This window comes from Spodoptera frugiperda, chromosome 21 (assembly GCF_023101765.2).
Source record: "Spodoptera frugiperda isolate SF20-4 chromosome 21, AGI-APGP_CSIRO_Sfru_2.0, whole genome shotgun sequence".
In the NCBI taxonomy this organism is placed as follows: Eukaryota; Metazoa; Arthropoda; class Insecta; order Lepidoptera; family Noctuidae; genus Spodoptera; species Spodoptera frugiperda.
The window spans coordinates 3,394,850-3,421,146 of NC_064232.1; the positions used below are offsets into that span (position 1 = coordinate 3,394,850).

General features: G+C 38.1%; 1 protein-coding gene across 20 annotated transcripts in view; it reads left to right on the plus strand.

The window, feature by feature from the left end:
• LOC118280223 (neurofibromin) overlaps positions 1–26,297 on the plus strand; it is a 111,419-nt gene that overhangs the window by 49,169 nt on the left and 35,953 nt on the right. For 19 of the 20 annotated variants that reach the window (XM_050701999.1, XM_050702005.1, XM_050702014.1 and 16 more), the window contains 16 exons: positions 103–241; positions 864–1,028; positions 1,474–1,575; positions 2,262–2,399; positions 3,878–4,058; positions 4,628–4,734; positions 6,008–6,084; positions 7,270–7,463; positions 8,500–8,603; positions 12,556–12,606; positions 15,414–15,500; positions 16,529–16,700; positions 17,332–17,470; positions 19,422–19,604; positions 20,180–20,259; positions 20,922–21,055. In XM_050701999.1, coding sequence (XP_050557956.1) covers positions 103–241; positions 864–1,028; positions 1,474–1,575; positions 2,262–2,399; positions 3,878–4,058; positions 4,628–4,734; positions 6,008–6,084; positions 7,270–7,463; positions 8,500–8,603; positions 12,556–12,606; positions 15,414–15,500; positions 16,529–16,700; positions 17,332–17,470; positions 19,422–19,604; positions 20,180–20,259; positions 20,922–21,055 — 2,053 coding nt within the window. The remainder of the gene's footprint in view (positions 1–102; positions 242–863; positions 1,029–1,473; positions 1,576–2,261; positions 2,400–3,877; positions 4,059–4,627; positions 4,735–6,007; positions 6,085–7,269; positions 7,464–8,499; positions 8,604–12,555; positions 12,607–15,413; positions 15,501–16,528; positions 16,701–17,331; positions 17,471–19,421; positions 19,605–20,179; positions 20,260–20,921; positions 21,056–26,297) is intronic. The other variant, XM_050702011.1, reaches the window with a different exon arrangement.

Sequence of the window (26,297 nt, forward strand, 5' to 3'; positions counted from 1 at the left end):
GCGGTATTATGTGCACCTCTACCAACCCCTTCAGGGATAAAAGGCTTGACGCTGCAAGTAGGCAGTGGAAAGGTAGTATTCACATTTTCCATGTAATTTCAGGACGGATTTCCTTCAGAAATGGTTTACAGTGCTGCCCGAGGTGGCGTACATCAACATTCATGCGTGCTACATATACAATTGTAACAGCTGGGTGCGCGAGTACACCAAGTTCCATGAAGCTATACTCGCGCCTTTGAGGGTAAGTAGAGTTATTATATTATGTATGTCAAGTTTAATACATGCGCAAGTTGCTCTTAACTGTGGAAGGACAATTGTTGATAGCAAATCCTCCGTTACGTGTCGGAAACTAACCTGTACTGTAACTTGTTGAAAATATTTGGCAAAGCACATTTGCTAAACAATCTACTGCACGGTCAGTGCGGTGGCTGGGCAGCTGGCTGCCGCGCAACGTGTAGCGGGTTCGATTCCCACACGGAGCAACTCTTTGTATGATCCACAAATTGTTGTTTCGGTTCTGGCTGTGACAATTTTTACAATAACAATAAAAAAAATGTATGTATGTTTGTGCGCGATTATCTTGCATTTGGTTGAACCGATTTTGATGCGGTTTTCAGCATAGTATTTTTCAGACTTAGGATAATAATTAAATTGTTCGTTCTTCTCCTTGTGAATCTAAAACAGGCGGCTACGTTAACTAAAAGAAATACTGACAAAAGAATTATATTACAATAGTCCGTAATATTTTACATTTTCAATCGACTTGCGCAAACTGACATTAATTTTGCGCAAAACTGCGAAAAATTATTAATTATGATTTAAAACATATCACAGCCTAAACTGACCATAAATCTAATCCTCAGGGTAACCGCAAGCTAGTATTCATAGACAATCACAGCAGATTGTCAGAATACGTAGAGGTGGAACAACAGAAGTTGCCGGGCGCCACTCTAGCGCTGGAAGAAGACCTGAAAGTATTTAACAACGCCCTGAAATTGTCACATAAGGATACTAAAGTAGCTATTAAGGTGAGAGAAATATTTGTTCTTCAATTATATAGGGTGACTGGTAATTAGTGAACGATATTTAAACACGTAATTGTACTCATGATTACAAACAACTTTCCCGAAGAAACTTTTTTGTATACTCATTAGTTTTATTTTATCGCAATAACAAAACACTAAGATTTCATTAGCACGCGTGCGTATAGTTCCAAAATACCTACCTAGTTACTAGTCTTCTGATAACGCGGGCGCGGGCGCCTCGCTGCTAACAGCTGATCCTGTGAAACAACGCGCGCGCACACGATATTATATTGTTTTCTTATTATGTGTTTTTTCGAGTTATGTTGATGTTATATTATTCTATTGCCCTTAAAACTCTTACTAAACTACTTATACTCTTTTATATCAGATTCATTACTTAAGTTTTTCAATTCTAAAAGTGTATTTATAATTCCGTATTTCTACCCAGGTTGGACCCACAGCGTTACAAATTACTTCAGTAGAGAAGACCAAAGTACTCGGTCTACCCGTCCTGCTCAACGACGTCTACTACGCTTCGGAGATAGACGAGGTAAGCAGAAGACTAGCATTTACATTTTTTTATGGTATAAGTCGGTAAACGACGGATCACCTGTTGGTAAGCAATCGCCGCCGCCTATGTTGTACCCATGCGTAGAAGAGCCATCACAGATAGGGCCTAATAGGGCTGATGCCTGATCCGGAGCTGCGGACTGCCTGGACTAGCCTAGACTGCCTGACTGGTTTAACGGCTCCGGCTCGAAAAGCAGGAGTAAAAACGGAGTAGTTTTTAGTCATCAAGGGTCTGACACTCCCTCTCGCCCAAGGCCGGAGATTGGAGAAAAGTAGAGCCTCTTCTACATTCTTATGTAGGGGAGGTTCATTCCAGTAAGAGCCAGTCCACACGGCGCGTTCGACCGGAGTGATACCACGGCCTCACAGAAAACCGACGTGAAACAACGCTTGCATTGTGTTTCGTTGTGTGAGTGAGGTTACCGGAGGCCCAATTCCCCCCTTCCCAATCTTTCCCATCCCCATTCCCGAACAACAAACCCTTAAATTCCCAAATCCCAAAAAGCCGGTAATGCACTTGTAAAGCCTCTGGTGTTGCAAGTGTCCATGGGCGGCGGCGATTGCTTACCATCAGGTAATACGTCTGCTCGATTGCCGGCCTGTTTCATAAAAAAAAACATATAGGTATATATATAATTCAGTAAACAATGATGATGTTGTCCACAGGTGTGCCTCGTGGATGACAACCAGTTCTCTCTCTCGATCATCAACGAGTCCACGCCGCTCAGCTTCATCCACAACGACTGCGACAACATCGTGCAGTCCATCATACATATTAGGAACCGGTGGGAGCTCAGTCAGCCTGTAAGTATCATTATTTTCTTTTTTAATTTCTTCAAAATAATATTATGTATTGTTAATATTATAACAAAATAATTGTCTATTAGCATTTCTATGTACACTAGCGTCATCTGTTATTTCACTTGTGTAACTTACCAACTTTTATTAAATTGTCTATTCTGGAACGTCATACTGCGTATTATTTATCATGTAGGTATAAGTGTAAGAAGAAAGAACTGCCTCGTTGGCCGAGTGGTTGCAACTGCGACTGCCGGGCAAGGGGTCTCGGGTTCGATTCCCGGGTCGGGCGAAGTATTACTGGGCTTTTTTCGGTTTTTCGAAAATTTCTCAGTGGTAGCACGGAGTCTGGAAATGTGCCCAGTATATGGCAATAGTTTCACCACCTATTACATGGGACTCACAATATAAATTGTGAAAAGTGGGTGTACACAGTGGCATTACGTGCCATAATGTGCACCTCTGCCTACCCTTTCGGGGATTAAAGGCGTGACGATATGTATGTATGATGTATGTAAGAAGAACTGGTGGGTGATTCTTCAAAAAGTTTACGGCGTCATTATCCTCAACCAAAAGTTAACAATTTGGCCGATTGAAAGTTATAAATTGAGTTTCAATAAATTAAAAAACGACACTGCTCTTAACCAATCCAATAAATATAAGGATGATAATAAGTTACTACGATGCTTAATAACGCGGGAGAATAATGATTTGTTAAATAAATGTTATAGTTTTTTGAAGAATCCCTCTTACTATTACCATTTACTTTTTTTTGTTATTTAATTGTATCTCTTTTGTTATTTTTTTTGTTTAACAAGATATTCCGTATAATATATTGGCGTTAGCTGTAATGTCAATATATGAATGTGTAAATAAGTAGATATTATATTACGAAGATTTCAATTTGATAGTCTTGATTGATGTTACCAACCTATAAATAAATTTTAATATATTTTTTTAATGGAAACGTAACCTATAAATGTTGTAATTACGATGATTTTGATACTTTTTGAAACAATGTTACCAATTGGGTAGTATCCTCGGTCAAAAATAAATTATTACAACTTTTCAATACAATAAAATACTGAAAAATAATCACACTCTCGTTCATAAATTTGATGAACTACTTAATTTTCGATTTTTTCTAACTAAATTTCTAGAAATAAGTCTGCTATTTGACGTCAAAAACTTATGACGTCATAACGCACTATTTCATACAAAATTCATAGAAAATATCGTTTTTGACGTTTCGAAAAAAGTATTGAATTTGACTAGTAGGAAACTAGCCTATTACTATGTAAGTAGATTAAGTACTATTGCGTTGCCCAATAGTTGGAACATATTACTTTACTTTATAAAATAAAATTGTAGACCACACTGTTCACTGATTGATTTGATTTGATTGTTGTTGATTTTGATGAATAATTGAAATAAATGAAATAAATGCTTTGACTTTGATTATTAGAAGGTATCTTTCTCTCCAGGATTCAGTGACGGTCCACCAGAAGATCCGTCCGAAGGACGTGCCGGGCACGCTGCTGAACATGGCGCTGCTGAACCTGGGCTCGTGCGACCCCAACCTGCGCACGGCCGCCTACAACCAGCTCTGTGCCCTCACCGCCACCTTCCATCTCAAGATCGAGGGGCAGCTGCTGGAGACTTCTGGTCAGTTCCAAATTTTTTCTTTTTTTTTTTTAAGGTAAGCGTCCACAGGCCCACATCGCACGCAACGGATTTTAGTTAGTCTTGTATAGAAACTCGTACAACTGCGTCCACTGATCCGCATCGTACGGACCGCATCATCGGCAATGCTACATGCGATGCGTACTGATGACGTCATACGGAATGCCAATGTAAAAAATCCGAGTGAAAGTGGTATCGGCAATCCGATTGCTAATAATCTGAACGCTATCGATACAGTGGACGCAGTTAATCAGTTTGATGCGATCCGTCCGATGCGTGCGATGCGTACGATGCGGACTTGTGGACGCTTACCTTTATATTTGATGGGTCGACGTTTGGCCGCTATCTCGCCTGATGGTAAGTGATGATGCGGCCTACGATGGAGCACGTCTGCCCATAAGCAACCTATTCACTCGGGCTTTGAAGACACCCAGGTTATACCCATCAGGAAACACAGACTTCGGCAAAGAATTCCATTCCCTAGCAGTTTGTATAGGAATGCCCATATTGCCTTACACCGTTTCTGTACATGCAATATATGTTGTCGACAGGCCTATGCATTCCGTCCAACAACACGATATTCATAAAGTCGGTGAGCGAGAAACTGGCGCACAACGAACCACACCTCACTCTTGAGTTCCTAGAAGAGTGTATTCAGGTAAATATATCACTACAGAGTATAAAACATCCCCCCCTCTAAAGCATCCCAGTCCCTCTCGCTCCACACCATGGCCTGAACCAGTGCCAGGCGCGAGAGGTCGCCGTCGCCGACCACATCCCTGAGGACTTGGCGGTGCTCAGCCCACGCAGGGCACACCGCCACCGTAGAACATACGGTGGCGGTGGCTCCGTGTAGTAAAAACACCCCTTAGGTTGTTTATATAGACTGGTAAAACAATATTTTTGAAAAGGTTAAAGGGGGAAAGTCATATTCTTTGCTTAAATCTTTAGAACTACGCAACGGATTTTGATGTGGTTTTTTTAATAGATATATTGATTCAAGTGGAAGGTTTATAAGTATATCATCATTGTACCCAAGCGAAGTTCGGACTAGTCACTAGTATCTAAACCATGGATGTACAGACCGCGGCCCGCCGGTCGAATCCTGGTGGCCCGCCGACATAAAAATATTGCTACTTTGAGCCAAATATAAAAAAAGATTGTAAGCACTATGCAGTGCCACGCTTCAAATTAATAAATTATTTTTCAATTTTAATACATTATTATCAATTCTTTATTAATTACCTATACTTCTGGCGGCCCGCAATCCGTTCATAATTTGTCCGAGTGGCCCCTAGGTAATAAGTCTGTGCATCCCTGATCTAAATATATTTACTTTGTAAGTAGAGCGTGTAGCCAAATGTTTTTAAGGCTTATCACCGAGAGAGTAGAATAGTCAAAATATACGTCAATCCCATATAATTTAGTTTTCTACTCTGCAAGTAGACAAGCGTTATGTGGCATTCACATACACATGGCACATGAAACAACAATTTGTGGATCATACAAAGGGTTGCTCCGTGCGGGAATCGAACCCGCTATTCGTTTAACGGCAGCCGGTTACCCAACACGTCAACCGTGCAGGCAATCATTATTATTAAGTTTTCATTGTGTGTCGTTCTTTAAATAATGAAGATCGTCATAGGCAGCCAGGTTTTAGTTTCGGGAAGGGTTCAAGAAAGTCGACCCACGAAATGTGCGACAAAAATAAACACTTTATAATATGTAATAAACAGATTCATAGGTAGTCATATATAGAGACCTTTGCCAAACAGGGGATGTACTATGCTAACTACAAAAATTACGCCTCTGTAATGTCTAGGTACGCATTTCATTTCGGGGGGGGGGGGGGTTGAACCCCCATCCCCATCCCCCTGGCTACGCCTATGAAGATCGTCATATACTTAATAAGTTGTATTTAATTTATGCAGGGTTTCCGAGGATCCACGATAGAACTCAAGCATTTGTGCTTAGAGTACATGACGCCCTGGCTAGCCAACTTAGTCAGGTAAGTTATAGTAATAATTTTATTCTTCGGAGTACACTGACAAATATCAAGATAGAACAGGACCAACTAGGTTGCTTTTCAAACCTTCTCCGTGTGAGAAGAGGCCTTTGGTCAGCAGTGACCACTTAATAGGCTGTTGATGTGATATGTGCAATGTGATAGTCATCTCAATGCGGGGTAAATGCCTCCCTACCCTCTTTCCACTCCTCTCTTCTGCATAGGTAACATCTTATTTTTATGGAATAAGCCGGCGAACGAGCAAACGGATCACCTGATAGTAAGCAATCGCCGCCGCTCATGCGCACTTAAAAAACCAGAGGTGTTACAAGTGCGTTACCGGATTTTTGGGGGTAGGGATTTAAGGAACGTTGGGGAATCGAGGATTGGGAAGGGGGGGGGAGTGATTGGACCTCCGGTAACCTTACTCACACAACGATATATCGCTCACCTAGTAATATATTGGCACATGACTTTATGACTTTATAGTATGAAGTAAATTTGGCATTTTTTGCAGATGTGCCAATAAATATTACTAGGTGAGCGATATAACAATATCTATTATATAAAAATAAGTCGGGTTTTCCTTCCTGACGCTATAACTCCAGAACGCACGAACCGATTTCCACGGTTTTACATTCGGTGGAAAGGTATCGGGTTCCGTGAGGTTTGTAGTAAAAAAAAAAAACAGAAAAAATTCAAAAGAAAAGCAGGAAAACGGGGAAAATCATGGTAGCGAAACGGAGTTCGCCGAGTTTGCTAGTCGTATTATAGTTACTAGTGGTCGCCTAGTGGCCGAAATTCGACCATATATGATTTAATTTACAATACCACTTAACGTACGTTGAAGGATAATTTTTATTTAACTCAAACTCTTTTATAAAACTCTTTTCATATGAGACGTGAGAATATCATCGCAATATCTATCGATTTTGACGTTTTGTCAAATACGATCAGATACTATGATGTGTGTGTAATGTTTTATTTATTGATTTAATGTACTTTATAAGCATTATTTTTGAAAAATATTAGCGCTATGCACTTCTCCTACACATAAACTATAAGTGTACCAAATTTTATGCTCCTACGTCCGCGCAATTTTCGTAAAAAGAATTACAAAGTTTTTGCTTCACGTATTAATATTATAGTTATAAAGACGAAGTACAAAACAACCCACCTCCCACACAGATTCTGCAAACCATCAGAAGAATCGCGACGGCAGAAGCAAGTGGCGCAAATATTAGAGAAGTTAATCACCCTGACTATAGAGGAGACGGAGATGTATCCGTCGGTGCAGGCCAAGATCTGGGGCTCCATCGGACAGGTGCCCGAGCTCATCGACATGGTGCTGGACAGCTTCATCCAACGGAGCGTCAATTCTGGTGAAGAAATTAAGTAATAAGTAGCTAGAGAGAGGAAAAACAGAATGACTTCTCTCACCTTGTTCGAGGCGAGAGGGAGTGTCAGACTCTTACTGACTAAAAACCACCCCGTAAGTATTTTCCCCCTCAAAAAAAAAAAGTAGTCCGCAGCTCCGGAAGCTTTAATCCACTTAACATTTAATGAGCACATAGCTTCACTGACAGACTGATGGACAATTCAATTTGACGTTTCAAAACTGCCTAAAAGTAAGCGTCCATAGTCCCGTATCGTACGCATCACACGCATCGTACGCATTCCGTATGACGTCATCAGTACGCATCGCATGTAGGTATTGCTGATGATGCGGTCCGTACGATGCGGATCAGTGGACGCAGTTGTATAAGTTTCTATACAAGACACACTAAAATCCGTTGCGTGCGATGCGTACGTATGGCAATCTCTCAAGTATGGCTTGAAAATAGTCGAGTTCCTCGTCAAACAGTTACGTGAGTAAGTCGATAACATAATCATTAATTTAGTATGTCTCACGAAAGTTACAATAAAATTGTAGCCTAAACAATGTCTAGGCCCTATTAGGGCTGATGCTTGATCCGGAGCTGCGAACTACCTAGCGGGTTTACCGGGGCTCCGACTCGGAAAGCAGGAGTAGGAACGGTGTGGTTTTTAGCCAGTAAGAGTCTGACACTCCCGCTTGCCTTACCCAAGGGGAGAGAATTCACTGGATGATTTCCCCCCCTTAAAAAAGCCTAAACAATGTTTAAGCCAAGCAAAAATCACCTCTATTTCTACATCTTCTATACTATATACTAATATTTGTTTGTTTGTTTGTTTGTTTGTTTGTTTGTTTGTTTGTTTGAACGCGCTAATCTCCGGAACTACTGGTCCGATTTGAATAATTCTTTTTGTATTGGATAGTCCATTTATTGAGGAAGGCTATAGGCTATAACACATCACGCTATGACCAATAGGAGCCGAGCAGAGCGGGTGAAACCGCGTGGAAGTAGCTAGTTAACTATATTATATTTTTGTTCTCAGGCCTTGGATCCCCGATGATAGAAATAATGGCTGACACCGCCGTAGCCCTGGCCTCAGCTAATGTCCAGCTAGTCTCCAAGAAAGTCATCGGTCGCATGTGCAGGGTAAGTCGTTGTTACCGAGGTCCGGAAATGGATGGGTGGGCGATGTTTCTCATTATTAGTTGTTTGTTTTTTATTTTGATAGTTGATTTTTTTGAGAGAGGTTAATGTATAGCATATTGTAGTTTCCTCAATTAAAAACAGATTGTTTTCGCTCGATACAATAAGTTATTTAAAAATAATCACACTTTCTTTCTGTACCTACGTAGTCTTAGTACTAGTTTGCTTTACGTTTAACGAGATTGAAACGAGAGCGCGTTCGGCGCTGTGATTGGTTGGTTTTGTTGGACCGGCCAATCAGAGCGCCGAACGCGCTCTCGTTTTATTTTAAACGTAAAGCAAACTCATAGTAAGGGTACGGAAATTTCGAAGAATGACATGGTTTGAAAAAAATACTAATAACAGACTCGGTAATTTTAATATATTTTAACTTCCATCTCTGTATCTGTACTATACATTGACCACCTAAAAAATCAATTATCTATAAAAAAAAAAACATTAAAAAAGAAGTCATCAAAATAAAATTGTTAATTTTACATTAAACTTGTATGAAATAAATGTTTGATATATTAGTTATCATCAATGCATGATTGTGTTGCTATCTGTGTATAATATGTATTGCATATAAAATTATAATATTTTGACACTATACAGTAAGGTTATAAGCAGATATGTTACATTTAACGTAAGAATCCGCCTTTTATTCCCTGTAATCGGATAGAAATCTATTCGCTAAAATACTTCAAAAAATGGAAAATTTATAGATTAGATACATTATACAATGTGATAGGCGTGGGACTTCTAACCCGATAAGGCTGAGTACTACATCTAATTTTATCGACAAAAAAAATAATATGGGGGGTTGAACCCCTAATTGAAAATATTGGAAAATAGTGATTTTTTCGGTAAAAATAATTCACAAATGATTTTTTTTCTCACCAAAACATTATCAAATATATGAAAAAATTAATGAATTAGTTAGCCAAGGTTATTACCTACCGTTTGTCGTTTTTTTTTGTTTCTACGACGCATACAACCTTTGATATCAAAAAAAGTAAAAAAAATATTAAAATAGCCATAATTTTTAGGGGGAGGGGATTCGACCCCTTCGACCCCCGACTTTTGTCGATAAAATTAGATGTAGTACTCAGCCTTAACGGGTTAGAAGTCTCACCCCTATCACATTGTATAGTGCGTAGGGTGACTGATAATTAGTGAACGATATTTAAACACGTGATTGTACTCATGATTACAAACAACTTTCACAAAGAAACTTTTTTTGTATACTCATTAGTTTTATTTTTATCACAATAACAAAACAACAAAATTTCGCGCGCGCGTGCTTTCGCGTGATCAGCTGTTAGCAGCGAGGCGCCCGCGCCCGCGTTATAGGAAGACTAGTAAGTAGGTATTTTGAAATGTCTTATGTAAAGACATAAGAACCACTTTGTTATAATCTCCACGCTCAGCTGGCTGGTTGGAGATCTTAGTTTAAAAAGTTCAGGTTTATCAGAGAGAGCTGCTGCTCTATCGCTGTAAAATTAGTCTTCTAGTCGGCTCTTACGACAACCACGGGAAGAATAGGATTGGTGACAAATGTACTCTGTCGTCAGCTCACGGCTAATCTCATGTTAATAGTAATTTATCTGCTTAAGACCTTTTGGGATGAAGTTAGTGCTTTAAAATGTGGGAGAGCCATGCTTCGGCACTGCAGGGCCGGCTCGGCCGGAATGATACCACGGCCTCACAGAAAACCCAAGTGAAACAACGCTTGCGTTGTGTGTTGGTGAGGTTACTGGAGGCCCAATTATTCTGCCCAATCTTCCCAATCATTACTCCCAATATTCCCAATCTCCGATTCTCCAACAATCCTTAAATTTCTAATCCCAAAAAGGTCGGCAACGCACTTCTAACGCCTCTGATGTTTCAAGGGCCAATGGGCGGTGGCAATTGCTTACCATCAGGTGCATCTGCTCGTTCACCGGCTTATACCATAAAAAATACCTTCCAGGTCGTTCAGCTGGCAGCAACTCGATCTACGGAATCCGTATGATAAAATTATTCTCTTGCCTAGAACACAATAGAAAACATATTGTGTCTCGCGTAGATCTGCGTTCCATTCATACCTGCAAACCACGGGTTAAGGAACTTTAGAATGTCATTATAAAAAACAATAGGTATCCTCTCCTATCCCAATTTAGGGAACATAACAACCCGTTCCCAGTACTAACTTCATCTTATTTACGCGACGTCCTGCGTCAGCAATCTAGAAGCGAACGCGAAGCGGTGCGGTGACACGCGAATTCAACGCGATGCGGTGTGACGGCGGCTATGTCCTACGTGCATGTGAATCGTTTCGTTTTGTTTCTGTTTCCGACATTATAAACAAATACGTGACGGCACCGCGTCCAGTTCGCGCGACAATATCAAGCCAGTTAACTACACCGCATCCCACGTGCGGTTGGTGACGTAGGCTACGCCAATACATTTTGACAGTTTGTTGTATTCGCACTTTATCGCCTTCGCGTCTACATCGCTCACGTAGGACCTCACTTTACTATCTTAGTAAGTGTCAAATGACTATCAATCATCAATTTGAATTATCTATCTATCTCTAGATTTGCTTACTACAGATACAATGTTGACATAAGCTCCATAAAAAACGTGCCAAAATTGCACCTCTAGTAAGCAAATCTACAGATACAGGGGTTGTTGAAATTGGCTTTATAAAATACAAATACAGTATGGAGATCACTCATATGACTTAAATGAAACTACAAGTAGTATTCGTCCACAGAAGCATAATACAACTACATATTTCACAATGAAAACAGAAAATTAAAAAATAATTAAATAAATCAAGTATTAAATTCTGTGTGAACAGCTCCATGTACCTTGACCACAGAAGAGCTGTAATGTTGTAAGTTGTCTAGGAATGTTACGGACATGCGGCGCGGCTGTTGCAATGCCGTATTTGTAAAGAGTGTTCTAATTAGCTCATAGAGAATAATACACATTTTGGCTTAACTACTGGGCCTATTTCGCTCATTTTTCGTATATTGTCAGCCAAGATGATGACAAATATGTGGTTTAAATTAAGTCTTATGTGTATACTCCATACGGTATATTATTATTCAACATTGCCTGTAAGATACCGCGGATTACAGACAAACTTTACTATTACATGCTTACTACATATTATATTTATTTGTATATGTACTAATATAACATAACACTAACATTAAGACATAAGGCCAAGCCTTTTAATCCCCGAAATCGTAGTCGAGACGCACACATTCTAAAACTATCTCGCACGACTTTAATAGGAGGTAGTGTATTTGTAGTGTGTAGTGTATTTAGATTACAATAGTACATTGGAAAAACCGGTGTACGAAATTTCTTCACTATTGTGATTTTCAAACACAACACTACCTACCCCCCATTAAAGCCGTTGCAGAAACTTTTAGAACACCTTATATACAATGTACATTGTACACCCACTTTTCACCAGTTATAAGTCCCATGTCATATATTAGCAGTAAAACCTATTGTTACACACTGGACACAATACACAAAAAATCTTCAATAATACTTTGCTCGATAGTCAATAATATTAATTATTATGTTATCGGATTACTCACGTAACTGTTTGACGAGGAACTCGACTAGTTTCAAGCTATGCTAGAGGCTCATATTCATGAGCAACATTCCGCGACACACGACGCGGCGACTGTCGCGCTGCTACTGAACAGTTACGTGAGTAGGCCAATTTACACATTAACAGTGTAAAAAATAACTGAGAATTTTCGTCAATCGAAGTTTTTTTTATTCAAAAATGTCTGTAATCTGCGTGACATATCCATTTATTATATGTATATGTTGTGTGTATGTATATATGTATAGTGTTAAGTAAATAAGTAAGTACATAGTATATTATATGTTGTCTCTGTCACAGGCCCTATCCAAACTGCCCAATAATATCCTGGGTCCTGTCACCCCGGCCACTGTGAGTTTTTTTTTAATTACGACAGTTTTTTATTTTAATTTTAGTTTCTTTGGATTTTAGTTTTAGTTTCTTTGGATTTTAGTTTTAGTTTCTCATTTTTTTAGTGCGACGGTTTTTTGTGCACTTTTGTTTTTGTTTTTTTTTTTTTACTTTAGTGCTGCTTCTTTGGCGAGTTATTTTTTTCATAGATTGAGATCTTCACGCCTTTTTTTGTAAAGGGGCTCGGCTGTGGTGTAGGTAGGTATGTTGAGTAAGTACACTTTTTCGTCAGTTATGTTTTTTATTCCTGTTTCAGTAAAAACATGGACAATTTGATTCTGTGGTAAATACAGAGAATTAAAAATCGAAAAATTCAATGGTTTTGCTGATCTACAGTTCAATTCTGAACCGATTTTGTGTAGATTGCTACACAAAATCAAAGTGCTTCATAGATTCTTTTTAGTTCTAAAATAATCTTATGGATTGCCATAAGATTATTTTACAACTAAAAATATTTTGCAATATATAACTAAATATAGTGCTTATCTCTTAATCTTCTCTAAGTTAAAGTTATTATTATTAAATTAAACAAACAGACTGATTGGTTAATTAACTATATAGATAAATTTCTTGCACAAAAGTATGCAATAAGCTGTCACATGCTTTGAACCAATACGACCGTCAAGAAAAGATGCCTTCGTAAAAGGCGGTGGAGTACCTTTAGATATTTTGACTTTGCTTTGTGTTTAAAGTAATCGAAACGAGAGCGCGTTGGACGCCTGATTGGTTGGTTCATTCGAGCCGGCCGAACAGAGCGCCGAACACGCTCTTGTTTCGATTACTTCTAACGTAAAGCAAATTCATACTAAAGGTAATGATCGCTTACTCGACTCGCTTAGACGATTATTCGACTTGTTTGCGTCTTAAAATTAATACAGCCAAATATTACTATTTATTTGCATTTACTTTTCAGTTTTATTAAAACAATTGGCCGTTAAAATATATCCAAAATTCCAAATTCCTTGTGTTTATCATTATTTTTGAGATGATTTTTAGTGATTTTTAGTTTGGAACATGAGTGAGTTTTAGTTGTTGTTAGTATACATGTTTTGTTTGTTCATTTGCGCTATGAATAAATAGTATAAGAAAGTTATTTTAAGTATAACGCGACGTCTTGTGTGAGCGATCTAGAAGCGAACGCGAAGCGGTGCGGTGACACGCGAATTCAACGCGATGCGGTGTGACGGCGGCTATGTCCTACGTGCATGTGAATCGTTTCGTTTTGTTTCTGTTTCCGACATTATAAACAAACACGTGACGGCACCGCGTCCAGTTCGCGCGACAATATAAGTTCATTGACTACACCGCATCCCACGTGCGGTTGGCCACATAGGCCACGTCAATAGATTCTGACAGTTTGTTGTTTTCGCACCGCTTCGCGTTCGCTTCTAGATCGCAAGACGTCGCGTTAAAGATGATGATTATAGAAATAACAATAGACTAGCGGCTCGCAACATGAAAGAAATACAAAGAGGAGATGTCATTACTGGATTTCCCTTTAACATAATGCGTGACACTTTACAGGGAGCGCGGGACGTTACAAACCACGCCCTTCTCTATTTTCCATCAAACGGTCCCATTCTATAAACACGTTGCCAATTGTCCACATTTTAATGTGTCACTTTCTGAGCGCTTATAACCTATCTACACCTTTTTATTACTTAAAATATCATTGAACAGGGCTTTTTTGTGTCACACTGCACAATCACATTATGGCATCTCCTCTTTGTATTTGCTTCTTGGGGTGCAATAGGGATGATGACAGGGTATGAAATTTAAACATCTATTTAGTCCATCAGTTAGGTTATGGAAAAATATTAGACACGTATTTTTTATTTTGTCATATAAGATAATACTTAGATAAAACGAATCAAATTATATAAGAGGGAGGAAATACGTCATTTCTACGTATAAAATGTTCCTTGAATTAGAAGTCACGAAATATTTCAAATCGATATATCTGCGAAAGTATTTGTTTTCGTAAGAAAATAAAAAATACGTGTCTAATGTTTTAAAATAATCTACAAGACGGACATTAAAATAAAAATTAGTCATCTACCCTATTAAAACATGTTCATACATGATCGACAACGTACTTGTGATACTTATAGCGTTGCAGGTGTACTCGTGTATTCAGGCTGCGATGTCCGCTTACCATCAGGTGGCCGTAAGCCTTAGGTATATAAGATGACTGGTAATTAGTGAACGATATTTAAACACGTGATTGTATTCATGATTACAAACAACTTTCCCAAAGAAACTTTTTTGTATACTCATTAGTTTTATTTTTATCACAATAACAAAACAACAAAATTTCGCGCGCGCGTGCTTTCGCATAATCAGCTGTTAGCAGCGAGACGCCCGCGCCCGCGTTATCGGAAGGCTAGTAGGTATTTTGGAACTTTACGCGTGCTAATGAAATTTTGTTGATTTATTTTTGTGATAAAAATAAGACTAATGATTATACAAAAAAAGTTTCTTTAGGAAAGTTGTTTGTAATCATGAGTACAATCACATGTTTAAATATCGTTTACTAATTTACCAGTCACCCTATATATTAAAAAAAAGCTGTCGCGTAACGCGTAGCGGGTCCGATGCCCGCACGGAGCAACTCTTTGTGTAATCCATAAATTGTTGTTTCGTGACTGGGTGTTATGTATATGTGTACTTGTATGGTTGTAAACGCACCCAAGACACAGGGGGGAATCCTAGTGTAAGGCAACGTTTTAAAAAAGTAAATGAACATAGCATTTTTAATACAATTTCAGGTGGTAGACAAAACCTGCCACTCGCCCACCGCCATGCTGGAGCAACACATGATGTGGGATGACATCGCTATACTCGCGAGGTATTTGGTAAGTAACGTATATAATGATGGCATATAGTTTCAAATGGAATATGCAGAGGTGTTATAAAAAGAAAGAGAGAGAGAGAGAGAGAGAGAGAGAGAGAGAGAGAGAGAGAGAGAGAGAGAGAGAGAGAGAGAGAGAGAGAGAGAGAGAGAGAGAGAGAGAGAGAGAGAGAGAGAGAGAGAGAGAGAGAGAGAGGGAGAAAGAGGGAGAAAGAGAGAGAGAGGAGAGAAGAGAGAGAGAGAGGGAGAAGAGAGAGAGAGAGAGAGAGAGAGAGAGAGAGAGAGAGAGAGAGAGAGAGAGAGAGAGAGAGAGAGAGAGAGAGAGAAGAGAGAGGGAGAAAGAGAGAGAGGGAGAAAGAGAGAGAGAGAGAGAGAGGGAGAAAGAGAGAGAGGGAGAAAGAGAGAGAGAGGGAGAAAGAGAGAGAGAGGGAGAAAGAGAGAGAGAGGGAGAAAGAGAGAGAGAGAGAGAGAGAGAGAGAGAGAGAGAGAGAGAGAGAGAGAGAGAGAGGGAGAAAGAGAGAGAGAGAGAGAGAGAGAGGGAGAAAGAAAGAAAGAGAGAGAGAGGGAGAGAGGAAAATTTCACAATATGTCGATCGGAATTGGATTCAAGAGTACGCCCCTAGTTCGGATGCGACCTCTTACACTGTTACATTAAAATATAAAAAGTTACTGGTATTAAGTCCGCCTACGTAGGTACTACCTAATTAGTTCCTGTACCCTTAATACGAGTTTGCTTTACGTTTAAAGTAATCGAAACGAGAGCGAGTTCGGCGCTCTGATTGGCCAGCTCAAAAAAAACAACCAATCAGTGCGCCGAACGCAGATTCGTACTAAGGGTACCGTAAAACGGGGTGAATAGAATTCGAAGGGTGAATAGACACAGAAGAGGGGTGAATAAATGTTGGTCAAATATTCTAACATCTATTCATTCATTCTTGAGTATACAATACACCCTTTGATTTATATTTACCCCGTTTTACCGTTACTGATATTAATAGAAGAAATATTTAACTAAGTCAATCTTACTTGCAGCTAATGTTGTCATTCAACAACTGCCTGGACGTGGCGCGCCACTTGCCCTACCTGTTCCATACAGTGACGTTCCTCGTGTGCTCGGGTACGGTCTCCATGCGGGCCGCCACCCATGGCCTGGTCATCAACATCATACACTCGCTATGTACTTGCACTACGCCAAGCTTTTCAGGTGAGTCACAGATCATAAACGAGCAGACGGATCACCTGATGGTAAGCAATCGCCGCCGCCCATGGATGCCCGAAATAGTAGAGGAGTATCAAATGCGTTGCTGGTCTTTTTGTATTTTATATTAAATAGGCTATTTGACAAGATTTTAAAAACTGTTTCACTTACTAAGTGTGGGAGTGCTATGCTTCGGCACGAATGAGCTGGCTCGTGAATGTGATACCACGGCCTCATAGAAAACCGACATGAAACATCGCTTGCGTTGTGTGAGTGAGGTTACCGGAGGCATTATTTAGACACCCCCCTTCCAAATCTTCCCAATCCCCGATTCTTCGACAACCCTTAAATTCCTAACCCCCAAAAGGCCGGTGATACACTTGTAACGCCTCTGGTGTTTCGGATGTTCATGGGCAGCGGCAATAACTTAAGGTGATCCGTCTGCTCGTTTACCGGATTATATCAAACAAAAAAAAAAAGAAAAAACACCTAAACAGAAGCGTTCTCAGCTACCGACAGACAACTGGTTAAATATGGTACATTGAACGCCGTGGTGGCCACCGGTGACCGACGTTAGCGGAGGATTTGCCTTCAACAGTTTTCTATTGGCAGTCAAAGACTTAATACTTATTTCCAGAGGATACCCAACGCGTCCTAAGGCTGTCCTTGGACGAATTTGCCCTGCCGAAGTTCTACCAGATGTTTGGCATCTCGAAGGTCAAGTCGGCTGCCGTCACCGCCTTCCGCAGCCCTTACAACAGGCATACTAATGATTGGTAAGTTCAATTATTAGCTAATCTTTACTTGTAATAAAAATAAGTACCGTAAAACATGGCAACTTTACTATATTTTGGAACAAAAATCGAAATATATTTTTAACCATAAGACGCATAGAAACCAAAACTATATATTTAGAATTGTAGTCTATCTGGCTCACTTTACCGTAATCGTCATTATATACAAACGCTTACTTTAGCCGTAGTAAAGAAAAAACAACATGGGTAAAGATACCAAATTTTTGGCAACTTTACCTACGCGCCGTATTCATCGTGTATTGCATATTAAAGAGTTGTTGAGGTACAGAGGGCTTCATCTAGGACCTCTTCGTATTATAATGCAAACAATATGAGGAAATCTATAAAGATAACGGCTACACAGGCAGTCGGGAAAGTTGCCACGGGTTTCATCGTAATTTACATACAAATAATTTGTTACGCTCGGGGTTGTCAAAAAATGAGAATTATTTTTATGACATGTATATTTAAAAAAAAATTATAAACCTTAAACCTAAAGTAAAAAAAGCATAAATATCTGACATAAATATTGTTCCCTTTTAAACTAAATTAAGTTCTAAAATTTTAAGTATTTATGTTTAAAATTGTAAAAAAAGGCTACAAAATAATGTTTAATCTTTTGACTTTTAAATTTTTTGACTTCACTATCTCCATAGCTAATTTTAACATTACTTTCGTATACTTTTTATATTGTCTAACTCCGAGTTATCTGCGGTTTTGTTTCATGTGAGCCATTTTGGCTCTAAAACAAAAGGTATTATTAAATACATTGTAACTTATCATCCAGGATATTCACTATTATGCTGGGAAATTTAGGTATTCGAAAATGGTTACATACACACAAACAAGAAAAAAACATTTATTGCCAACCCTAACTGTAGGTAAAGTTGCCACAAAGCAGGCCGTGGCAACTTTACCTAACCTGTGTCAACATTACCGAAGCGATTATTTATCAATAAATTAAAGAAAAAGCAATTGCTCACATTACAACAGTAATCCCCACTATATTATACATTCAAGATCAAAATTTCACTCACCTGTGACATATAATTAAGGCTCTGTGAGCACAATTTAGGAACTACTAACTTTTAGCACATTTTCACGCACTACACTGTGACGGCCATTACTGGCATCATAGCAGTGTTGCGTCTACGCAAAATATAGTAAATATTTCCTTTTAATGTCTAAAAAATACTACTATTACAAAACAGAATTCTAGTACCGAATACCTATAGTATGGTAAAGTTGCCAAGGGCCCGGTAAAGTTGCCATAGTTTACCGGTACTTATTCATGTCTATCTATACAGGGTGACTGGTAATTAGTGAACGATATGCAAACGCGTGATTGTACTCATGATTACAAACAACTTTCCCGAAGAAACTTCTTTGTATACTCATTAGTTTTATTTTTATCACAATAAAAGAAAATTTCATTATCACGCGCGTGCGTGTAAAGTTCCAAACTACCTACTATTCTTCCGGTAACAGCTGATCATGCGAGAGCACGCGCGCGAAATTTTGTTGTTTTATTATTGTGATAATAATAAAACTAATGAGTCGATGATCGATCCCATAATCGAGAACAGCGTGCACAACAACAGTTTTTATAACTTCACGCCTATAATCCCTGAAGGGGTAGGCAGAGGTGCACATTATGGTACATAATGCCAATGTACACCCACATTCCACAATTTATGTTGTAAGTCCCATGTAATAGGTGGTGAGTCTATTGCCATATACTGGGCACATTTCCAGACTCCGTGCGACCACTGAGAAATGAAAAAGTCCACCGAAAAAAGCCTACTAATACTTCGCCTGACCCGGGAATCGAACCCGAGACCCCTTACCCGGCAGTCGCACTTGCAACCACTCGGCCAAAGAGGCAGTCAATAATTATATAATGTATTTTTAATAAAAAAAATCTTTTTCAAAGGTACTCTGAACACTCCTACGCAACATGCTCAGAGTCCACTAGTACGGGTACCTGCGCGGGCGCAACGCATACAGACCGCGAGCGACTGCCGCTACAATCTCTCGAGATCATCACTGATGCTCTACTCGAGATTATGGAGGCGTGCATGCGGGACATACCGGACTGTGATTGGCTGCAGACTTGGTGAGTGTTTACCATGGGGGGGGGGGGGGGTTGGGGGTTCAAACCCCCCTAAATAATACGTTCGTCCTATTTTACATTAAAGATAACTATAAAAAATGAAATTCAAGAAAACAAATTTTCCATCTGTGATCGATAATTTAATCGCCTTGTAAAATAGCAACCCTTTTAATTGTAGTTCTGTCAAAATACTGACATTGACACATCTTGTATTGTTGTCAATGCAATAATACATTTTGTTATAATGTCTCAACAGTTACGTTGTATTAATTGTGGTATAAATGTGTGCCGAATGCAACGGCATTTAGTTGAATTTGACGATGTCCGTTTTTTGTTACGGCAATACGATTCATATTACCAGAATGTAAACATAACCTCCAATTAAAAATATTTGGATAACTTCTTTAGTAGATGTTCAATGTAAAAGTGGAAATCACAGTAATGCTTTTGACATTAAACAACACTAGGAAACGTAAGAATATTCACTGTCCGTGACAAATTAATATTGAGCCAAAGTTACTATGGGCATCTGATATCCTCCTTTCATACCCCGTCATCATTCCTATTCTTGTCCGCAGGACGTCTCTGGCTAAAAGCTTCGCGTTCTGCTTCAACCCAGCTCTACAACCGAGGGCTTTGATAGTCTTCGGGTGTATTAGTAAGTTTATATTTATCTATAATATATTTAATTAAATAACTATAGGATTTTAGGGAACAGAGAGTAAAGTTCCCTAAGAAAAGGAGAATCCTCCGACCAGGCGAGGTGTTCAGCCTGGCGGGCTTTCTGCCCAACTGTTGTTCGTTGGGATTTTCTATCCGTGTTATTTCGCATGTAAACTTCATATGTGCGATGCAGGATATTTATGACGTCATCCGTTGATTTGCTCGTCGATAGTCTATGTGCGACTACTGTCATCTGTCACTTGTCAGAGTGTCGCCACAGGATAATACATTTTGCCTAAATATTTACTTACATACAAAAGCATTAAAAAGGTATATTAATATAACACCCTATATGCACTTATCTTTTTAAAGTAACAGTACCTAATTACGACACTTTCTATTAACAATTTATTGCTTTTATCGTAGAGTTGTCAATTACTCTCAGATCCGTTCCCACACTGATTTTACAGACAGATATTTGCCAATAGTATATTGTGATAAAAATAAAACTAATGAGTATACAAAAACAGTTTCTTTGGGAAAATTGTTTGTAATCATGAGTACAATCACGTGTTTCAATATCGTTCACTAATTACCAGTCACCCTATACATCCATAACTTGCACAAGTTAAATATAATTCATACAATTATTTCCAGGTAAAAACGTAACAGACGACGATATGAAACAGCTACTCCGTATACTAGTGAAGGCGCTTGAGTCATTCAATGACCTCGCGTTATTGGAGGCTCTGATCATGGCACTGACTAGGCTACAACCTCTGCTGTACCCGGTATGTACTTAGCTTGATGATATGTCTTTTAATCGTCATCCCTTTTATACCAGTACCAAAGTCAAAGTCAAAGTCAAAGCATTTATTTCAATTAATCCTAAATTAGGCACTTTTGAAACGTCAAATTAAATTGTCCGTCAGTCTGTCTGTCAGTGAAGCTAGGCGCTCGTTCCAAAGTGTTGCTTCGAATGGAGAAGAACGAGCAAGAAACTCCATCGTTACTCTTTTCAAAAAATGTTTTTTACAATATCTCTGATACATTTTTTGATCATTTACCTATTGTATATATATGTAGGAACAATGTAACTACAATACGACGTCAAAACTATGGGACAATAAAACCAATTTGTAAAGAATATAAATTAAAAAAGCGGGTTGTTTCAAACATAGTGCCCACATATGTACACTTACAATTTTGAAATAATGCTTCTATACAAACAAAAAATAATCTTTAATTTAATTTTTCAAATAAAAAAAAAATGAATAACTGCTTGATGCCACAGGATCCCTAGACTACATTGGAATAAATTAGTACTTTAATTTAACGTGTAACTAGTGATCGTATTAGAGCATTGTCTAGTGTGAGCGAGTGTCCAGTGGAGCCGGACCAACATGCTGCCACACATTTTTATCTTCAATATAATCTGACAGTTTATAATATGCCTGTTTACACAGTTCACGCTTTATACAAGATTTAAATTTTTTCTCGTTCAGATTCAGTATGGTGGTTGGTAGTTTATTGTAACACTTAACACAAAATCCCATGAAGGATTTCTGCACTTTGGACAATCGGAATTGCGGTATAGCTAACTTATTTTTACCTCTCGTATTAAAATTGTGTCTGTCGCTTCTTTTTTCAAACAATTGTTGATTTTTTCTCACGTACATAATATTTTCGTAAATGAATTGAGAAGGCACTGTAAGAATGTTTATAGTTTTAAATAGTTCTCTCAAAGATTCGCGACGGGGCAAGTTATATATTGCTCGAATAGCTCGCTTTTGCAAAATAAAAATTGATTCTACATCCGCAGCTCGCCCCCACAGCAAAATGCCGTAAGACATTATGCTGTGAAAATAACTAAAATAAACAAGCCTTGCCGTACTTACGTCCGTTAGCTGCCTAATCTGTCTAACTGCATAAGCAGCTGAGCTTAGTCTTCCCGAAAGTGCTTTTATATGGGGCCCCCATTGTAATCTGTCATCTAATGTGATACCCAAAAATACAGTCTCCTTAACAAATTCCAACTTTTGTCCGTTCAAAGCAACATAACATTCGTTATTTTGTACGTTTGGCAAGCAAAATTTAATACATTTGGTTTTTTTCTCATTAAGCGCCAAGTTATTAATAGTAAACCACTCATAGACTCGAAGAATGGAGCTGTTCACGTCGTCAAAATTATAAGTACGTCGACCTATTTTAAAAATCAGTGATGTATCATCTGCAAACAGAACCATTTTTGGTTCATTTTCGAATATGAGTGGCAAATCGTTTATGTACACTAAAAAGAGGAAAGGACCCAATATTGAACCTTGAGGAACGCCCATTTTTATCTCAGACCCTTGTGAATTAACACCGTTAATATGAACTTTTAGCTGCCTATCTCCTAGATATGATTTCAATAGACGGAGCGCAGTGTTTCTAATCCCGTAATGATTTAATTTCAGCAAAAGTGTCTCGTGGTCAACGCAATCAAATGCTTTTGAGAGGTCACAAAAAACACCTATGGCATCCTGTGCTTCCTCCCAGGCACCAAATATTTCTTTCATTAAAGTAACACCGGCGTCAGTTGTACAACGACCTTTAGTGAAACCATACTGCTGATGGTGGAAGATGGAGTTTTTATTAAAATGATGAAGCATCTGAGACAGTATCAACTTTTCAAACACTTTGCTAAGGACCGGCAAAATAGATACAGGCCTATAATTATTAGGTTCTGTGGTTTCGCCGCTTTTAAATAGTGGGATAACCTTGCTATATTTCATAAGGTCAGGAAAAACACCGTCATCTATACTTTTATTAAAAATCATAGCCAGATAGGGCGCTATAGTTTGAATAATTGTTTTGCAGACTTTCACTGATAGTCCCCAAAGATCTTCAGTTGATTTTATTTTAATTTCTTTAAAGATCTTTACGATCTCTAGAGGATTCGTATATTGAAAAATAAAGTCATGTTGACATGATTTTACATTTTTTTTAAGCAAACTAGCTGAGAGTGTAGCTGAAGAATTTAAATCTCTAGTTATTTTAATAGGAATATTAGTAAAAAAAATTTCAAACTCCTGTGCTACATCACATTTTGAAGAAATTTGTCCAATTTCAGATCTTAATTTAATTTCTGAATTATGTATTTTTTTCCTACCAGTCTCATTTTGTATAATTTTCCAAGTTGTCTTTATTTTGTCATCAGCTGATTTTATTTTATTGCTGATATAAAGACGTTTTGCGGCTTTGCACACTAATCTAAAAGTCTTTGAGTACGATGTTACATATTGTTGAAAATGGGGGTCGTTATTATATGGTTTCATGCCATAAAGATCAAAAAGTTTATTTCTACTCTTTCGAATACCTACAGTAGCCCAATCGCTAAATACAAATTTGGTATGAATATCTTTATTTTTGAGTGGCAAAATATTGTTAAATTCCTTGTTTAATAATTCAAAGAAATCGTTGTACAACTTATTCACATTACTAATATCAAATGTCTTCATACTTAATTTACTAGCTAAAGAATTGTTTAATTTCTCCAAATTTCTAAATGTAGTTTGTCTAAATCTTATTTGAGTTTTCAGCAAAGGTAAATAAGAGCTATACGCAACCATCAGTCCACAGTGGTCGGATGGCAAGCTATTTATAATATGTTTTTCTTTGTAATCACAATTACAAAAAACATTATCAATGCAGGTGGCGGTCGAGGATGTTATTCTAGTTGGTTCTAAAAAAACATTTTTTAAATTAAATGATCCAAACAAATTTAACAATTCCATACTGCTTGTACTATTTTCTAATAAATTAATATTGAAATCGCCACAAACAATTATTGACTTGTGACTAGTAGAAACCTTTCTTAAAACATCCTCCATGACAGAATCAAATAAAGGAAGATTCTGATAATTAGGTGGTCTATAAACACAAACTACAACATGTCTATCCAGCTCAACACAGGACAACTCAATGGTGTGTTCAACTGACAGTGCTACAATGTCTTTCCTTTCTTTAGATTTAATACTATTTTTAACTAATATTAGGGACCCACCATGTAATATTTGTTTTCTACTGAAATTACTAATTACATTGTAGTTTTCTAGATTTAAAGATGTTAGTTGGTCCTCCTTTAACCAATGCTCTGATAGACAAATTAAATCAAACTTAGTTTTTTCTAAAAACAGCTCTAATTCTAAGATTTTTGAGGAACAGCCTTGAATGTTAATATAAAATAATTTAAGGTTGTGCTGCCCCTGTGTATAATTATTTTGAAATAGTTTTATACTGCCAGAATTTACCTTATCATTCATATGATTTATAAAGGTACCTTCTGTTGTCTTATAATCTAGTTTAAACCTAGTGTCTCTGTGCTGTTAGACACTCTAGACAGCACAGATTTGTCACTACAACTACTATCTGTTATATTAGTTATAACAGTGTTAATATTATTTGCTATAAGTATAGCAATTTTCTGTCTACATTTTTTTGAAAGGTGTATACCTTTCTTGTTAAATATAAGATTACTAATAAATTTATTAGTATCAAAAAATAAAAGTCTGTCATTTTGTGTAGTATGTTATTGAGTACACCTATGTACTTATTCTTTGAAGAAGAAAGTGTATTTGAATATGGGAAAGCACACACAATTATTTTCCCACTATTTGATTTTAATAAGGTGTCCACACCATTCACAACATCCCCCTTGTTAAACCTAAACTGTTGCCTACCATTAAAACTAAAACTGATTTTTCATCCAAGTCAGTATGAGTTATTTGTTTTATAATTTTGTTATAACTCATATTGTGGTAACTATTGTTTATATAACTATAACTATGATCAAGATGATCATACCCTTAGTACGAGTTTGATTTACGTTTACCGAGATCGAAACGAGAGCACGTTCGGCGCTCTGATTGGTTGGTTTATTCGAGTTGGCCAATCAGAGGCCAACGACCACACGGCCAACGAGGCAGTCATGTTACTTTCAAAAGGTAAGCAAAAGGCAGACGAATCACCCGATGGCAAGCAATAACAATTCGGCACTGGACGTCAGCAACACCAGAGGAGTTATAAATGTATTGCCAACCTTTTGGGGGGATCTCTGGTTACCTCACTCAGACAAGCTGCGTACAACGCAACCGTTGTTTCACGCTGGCTTACTGTAAAGTATCAATCCGGTCGAGCCTACCTAGTCTGCCAAAGCCAGGCTCTCCCACACTGAGGGTGCTTTTCCACCAGAGACGTGTTATGTAGCTCTGCTACGAAGATGTAATAGCTATGCCATGCGAGGAAGATGCGTAGCTTGAGTATACAATGTATCAGTAGTATGGAAGCAGTCTATAACACGCATCTTTCCATATAAAAACTTGGCGCAGTCGGGTAAAGAAAGCACCTTTTGCTTGCTGACACTTTTGTCTCACACAACTACACTGCTTGACAATTCTCGCAACGGTTTACAATTTAAAATGAAATTCGTCCCACTTTGAAATAACGGCTGTGACATCAGTGTCATTTCTAAGTTGCCAAAGTAAAAATTATATTAAACAATTATTATTAGAAAATCAGATACAATATTAGTTAACATATTTTGATAGGGTTGCCACAGTGAATTCCATAATAATTTTATGAAATCATACATTTTTATAATCAAAGCACTGAAATTACAACATAAAACACAAAACAAAAGGTAAGAACTAAAAAGCAAAAAATAACAGAACTATTATTAGTACTGATAGGTAACCAATTCCCATTTCGACCAAGTTAGGATCTGATGATGGAATCCTAGGGAAACCAAGGAGAACTTTCGAAAATTGTAGGAACGAGTAATGCGTTTATTATGTTATTGAATAAAGATTTTGAAACAATAAAATTTGATAATGGTCTGAGGTGGATTTGATGATGGAGCCAACAGACAGTCGAGGGAACTCCTCAACGGTTAACAGTAACTACCCTGTGTTTGGACTTGATTAATTTGTGTTGATGAGAACTTTACACCAATGTAGATGGAGTGGGACTGTCATGTAAGGTCTGATGATGAAG